A 4946-nucleotide genomic window follows, 5' to 3' on the forward strand; every position below is an offset into this window, starting at 1 on the left:
ACTATTACATTTACTTATATTATTAGTCTTAATTAATGGTTAATTTAAAAATTAAATGATTATGTCGAGGTCTATATGAATTTTAATTCAAAATTTCATACATTATTATTTGTTAATGAGAACTTTAAACTAATTAGTTGGCAAACATTTGTTTTTTTTTTAATTACTGTATATACTCTTTGTTGTTGTTATAATTCATTCGAAAATAAAAAAATTAAAATACAAAAACTTTGTTACAAAATAAAAAAAAAATAAAATTTATTTTTATGGTGGAAAAAATAACACTCCGTTCTATCTTTTCTGGAGGGATGACTGTGAGATTTATTCCAATATAAATCCCTTAATGAATGGTAAGCCCGTGGGAACATTTTGTTGATACGTCTTATAATCGGAACGGAAGAAATTCAACAATGAAAATTCTTCACAATAAATACGATCGTGAAAGAATTTCCAACTTATTATCGTATAGGCAACAATACAAATGGGATTCATTAGAATCACTTGTGTACCAATTGACCACCAAAACCATCCAACATAGGAGGGGTGACGGGAATAGGCATAGATGCCATGTGTTATTAGTTTATGATCATCTGCCTTTTCGTATTGTACCTGGAAAGGAAAAGTGAAAAAAGAGGATTAGAAGATGAAATAAAAAATATTTTCAAAAAAATCTACAGATTAAATCCGTCTGGAAACCAAGGTTTTTAAAAGAATGAATTGGTCTGTATAAAAACCACAGGTCTTTATAAAAACCTATGATCTCTATAAAGACAAAATTGGTCTGTATAGAGGCCACAGGTCTTTATAAAGACCAATTGATCTGTATAGAGGCCACAGGTCTTTATAAAGACCAATTGGTCTGTATAGAGACCACAGGTCTTTATAAAAACCTATGATCTCTATAAAGACCAATTGGTCTGTATAGAGGCCACAGGTCTTTATAAAGACCAATTGATCTGTATAGAGGCCACAGGTCTTTATAAAGACCAATTGGTCTGTATAGAGACCACAGGTCTTTATAAAGACCAATTGGTCTGTATAGAGATCACAGGTCTTTATAAAGACCAATTGGTCTGTATAGAGACCACAGGTCTTTATAAAAACCTATGATCTCTATAAAGACCAATTGGTCTGTATAGAGACCACAGGTCTTTATAAAGACCAATTGGTCTGTATAGAGACCACAGGTCTTTATAGAAACCACAGGTCTTTATAAAAACCTATGATCTCTATAAAGACCAATTGGTCTGTATAGAGACCACAGGTCTTTATAAAGACCAATTGGTCTGTATAGAGACCACAGGTCTTTATAAAGACCAATTGGTCTGTATAGAGACCACAGGTCTTTATAAAGACCAATTGGTCTGTATAGAGACCACAGGTCTTTATAAAGACCAATTGGTCTGTATAGAGACCACAGGTCTTTATAAAGACCAATTGGTCTGTATAGAGACCACAGGTCTTTATAAAGACCAATTGGTCTGTATAGAGACCACAGGTCTTTATAAAGACCAATTGGTCTGTATAGAGACCACAGGTCTTTATAAAGACCAATTGGTCTGTATAGAGACCACAGGTCTTTATAAAGACCAATTGGTCTGTATAGAGACCACAGGTCTTTATAAAGACCAATTGGTCTGTATAGAGACCACAGGTCTTTATAAAGACCAATTGGTCTGTATAGAGACCACAGGTCTTTATAAAGACCAATTGGTCTGTATAGAGACCACAGGTCTTTATAAAGACCAATTGGTCTGTATAGAGACCACAGGTCTTTATAAAGACCAATTGGTCTGTATAGAGACCACAGGTCTTTATAAAGACCAATTGGTCTGTATAGAGACCACAGGTCTTTATAAAGACCAATTGGTCTGTATAGAGACCACAGGTCTTTATAAAGACCAATTGGTCTGTATAGAGACCACAGGTCTTTATAAAGACCAATTGGTCTGTATAGAGACCACAGGTCTTTATAAAGACCAATTGGTCTGTATAGAGACCACAGGTCTTTATAAAGACCAATTGGTCTGTATAGAGACCACAGGTCTTTATAAAGACCAATTGGTCTGTATAGAGACCACAGGTCTTTATAAAGACCAATTGGTCTGTATAGAGACCACAGGTCTTTATAAAGACCAATTGGTCTGTATAGAGACCACAGGTCTTTATAAAGACCAATTGGTCTGTATAGAGACCACAGGTCTTTATAAAGACCAATTGGTCTGTATAGAGACCACAGGTCTTTATAAAGACCAATTGGTCTGTATAGAGACCACAGGTCTTTATAAAGACCAATTGGTCTGTATAGAGACCACAGGTCTTTATAAAGACCAATTGGTCTGTATAGAGACCACAGGTCTTTATAAAGACCAATTGGTCTGTATAGAGACCACAGGTCTTTATAAAGACCAATTGGTCTGTATAGAGACCACAGGTCTTTATAAAGACCAATTGGTCTGTATAGAGACCACAGGTCTTTATAAAGACAAATTGGTCTGTATAGAGACCACAGGTCTTTATAAAGACCAATTGGTCTGTATAGAGACCACAGGTCTTTAAAAAGACCAATTGGTCTGTATAGAGACCACAGGTCTTTAAAAAGACCAATTGGTCTGTATAGAGACCACAGGTCTTTATAAAGACCAATTGGTCTGTATAGAGACCATAGGTCTTTATAGAGACCAATTGGTCTGTATAGAGACCATAGGTCTTTATAAAGACCAATTGGTCTGTATAGAGACCACAGGTCTTTATAAAGACCAATTGGTCTGTATAGAGACCACAAGTCTTTATAAAGACCAATTGGTCTGTATAGAGACCACAGGTCTTTATAAAGACCAATTGGTCTCTATAGAGACCACAGGTCTTTATAAAGACCAATTGGTCTGTATAGAGACCACAGGTCTTTATAAAGACCAATTGGTCTGTATAGAGACCACAGGTCTTTATAAAGACCAATTGGTCTGTATAGAGACCACAAGTCTTTATAAAGACCAATTGGTCTGTATAGAGACCACAGGTCTTCATAAAGACCAATTGGTCTGTATAGAGATCACATGTCTTTAAAAAGACCAATAGTTCTCTTTATAGACATATGACTAATTCGCCTCATATTCAACATCAGTGACTCATTATTTCAAAATCAAGATTTATTCAACTCACCAAATGTGTAAAACTACTACTGGCCGTAACCATCGCTGTTTTCCGTACAACTTCGCCAAACAAACACATCAAAACACCCAGCACCCACAAATAGTAAATATCCTTAAAACTGGGTAAGAAATGTACTTCCAAAACAAATTCTATCCAACTGGCTGCGGCAGCCATACCATAGGCCCAGGAATGATTTAACATAAACGAATCCACCGTTAAACTTTTCGGATTACAATAGGCAATGGCCAGGAATTCGGAATAATGAAAAAATGCCATAAACAAGCCATACGTGCCGAATTGTTTCCAAACATTGGGGGCGAAGCATAATGTCAATATGCTAATTGCTTCCACAAAGCCTAAAAAAGCGGAACGTATGCCAACCTAAAGAACAAAAAATCAACAATTTATTAAACTCTTCTACAGAAATCCACATCGACTCACCTGATAATCGGTATCCCTTAATACAAAACGTATTACCATACAAATCAGGGCAAAATATAATGCCGGTCCCCACATTCGTGCACCCCAAACATTTGGCACTGCTCCATAGTAGATTTGCGGTATGGATGGCAACAAAATCAACGATATTGTGACCAAATAGCAGACAAGACTTACTCGTCCCTCACGACATAGTCGACGGGATGGTGTAATGTGTTGTTGCAAATGATTTATGCACATTGTAATGGATTTGTGCAATTTTGGATACCAATTTTGGAAAATTTAATTAGAAAATTAAGAATTTGTATGCCCGTCTTCTTTTTTGGCTTGACATTACAAAGCCAACATTTCGCAAAACGTCGTCGTGAAATGAGAATATGGAACAAAACAAAACTGATAACAATGCAGAATCAAAACAAAATTGTTTGAAATGTTTGAACCAGGGACCTCTATGTCGAAAATTGTATAAACATTTTAGGTTGAAAACAGCTGCTTAGTGTTAGGGTTATATTAGTCGAATAATACTTACTTAGCTGGCTTATGACAGAACGGTTGTTCCATAAGCCGAGTTAAAAAAAATTGTCCAAGCGTGTCAGTCTTGTGCGTATCTTATCCAATTCGAAAGACCATTTTTCAAAATGTTAAATTCTACTTTATCTTTCCATCGGGTTCGAGGCATTCTCCTTCTGCGTTAACCATCACTTGACTCGCTTTTATATGCCTTTTGAGTGGGGCATCTTCGTCTCACAAGATGGCCTAGCCAACGTAGTCGCTGCAGCTCGATCCGTTTGACTTTATCGATGTCTGAGAATATATTGAATAGCTCATGGTTCATTTGACGGCAATATTCACCATCGATGCAGATCGGCCCATAGATCTTCTGGAGAATATTACTCTCAAACACCCTAAGAGCTGCCTTATCTGCTTGCGCAAGTACCCATGCTTCAGATTCATATAAACAGAACGGATAGTATCAGTGTCTTGTAGAGTGTGAGTTTGGTCTGGCGGAAAGTGGCTTTGTTTCTAAACTGCTTACTTCGACCACAGTAGCATCTGATGGTCATCGTAATCCTTCTCCGAATTTTAAAAGTGATGTTATTCGTTCTATTTATGACCGTACCAAGGTATATAAAATCTTTAACTACCTCGAAGTTGTAGTTATCAAGTTCTACAGTTGATCCGAGTCTTGCGCGTTATACCATCTGTTCACCGTTGCGTCTCGTATGACCTTTTCCAGCTGGATGTTAAAAAGATCACACGACAAACTGTCACCTTTTCTGAATCCTCGTTCGGTATAGGTCCTTTCCGACTTTAACTGCTGACATTGTACCAGTTAAAGTTTTCCTGCATAGCCG

The 4946-nt window shown here is 36.8% G+C and overlaps 1 protein-coding gene across 1 annotated transcript; it reads right to left on the minus strand.

Annotated features, from left to right (window-relative positions):
- Positions 1-320: 320 nt before the first annotated feature.
- LOC133331632 (protein-S-isoprenylcysteine O-methyltransferase-like) lies at positions 321-3831 on the minus strand. Its single transcript, XM_061540014.1, has 3 exons — positions 3595-3831; positions 3163-3534; positions 321-609 (listed from the first exon to the last, which is right to left on the minus strand). The coding sequence occupies exons 1-3, from the start codon at positions 3829-3831 to the stop codon at positions 322-324; spliced, it is 897 nt and encodes a 298-aa protein (XP_061395998.1). The 3' UTR covers position 321.
- Positions 3832-4946: the final 1115 nt, after the last annotated feature.

Source organism: Musca vetustissima, unplaced genomic scaffold (genome assembly GCF_032173495.1).
Source record: "Musca vetustissima isolate MV318-11 ecotype Yass unplaced genomic scaffold, APGP_CSIRO_Mvet_v1 utg72969, whole genome shotgun sequence".
Taxonomy (NCBI): domain Eukaryota; kingdom Metazoa; phylum Arthropoda; class Insecta; order Diptera; family Muscidae; genus Musca; species Musca vetustissima.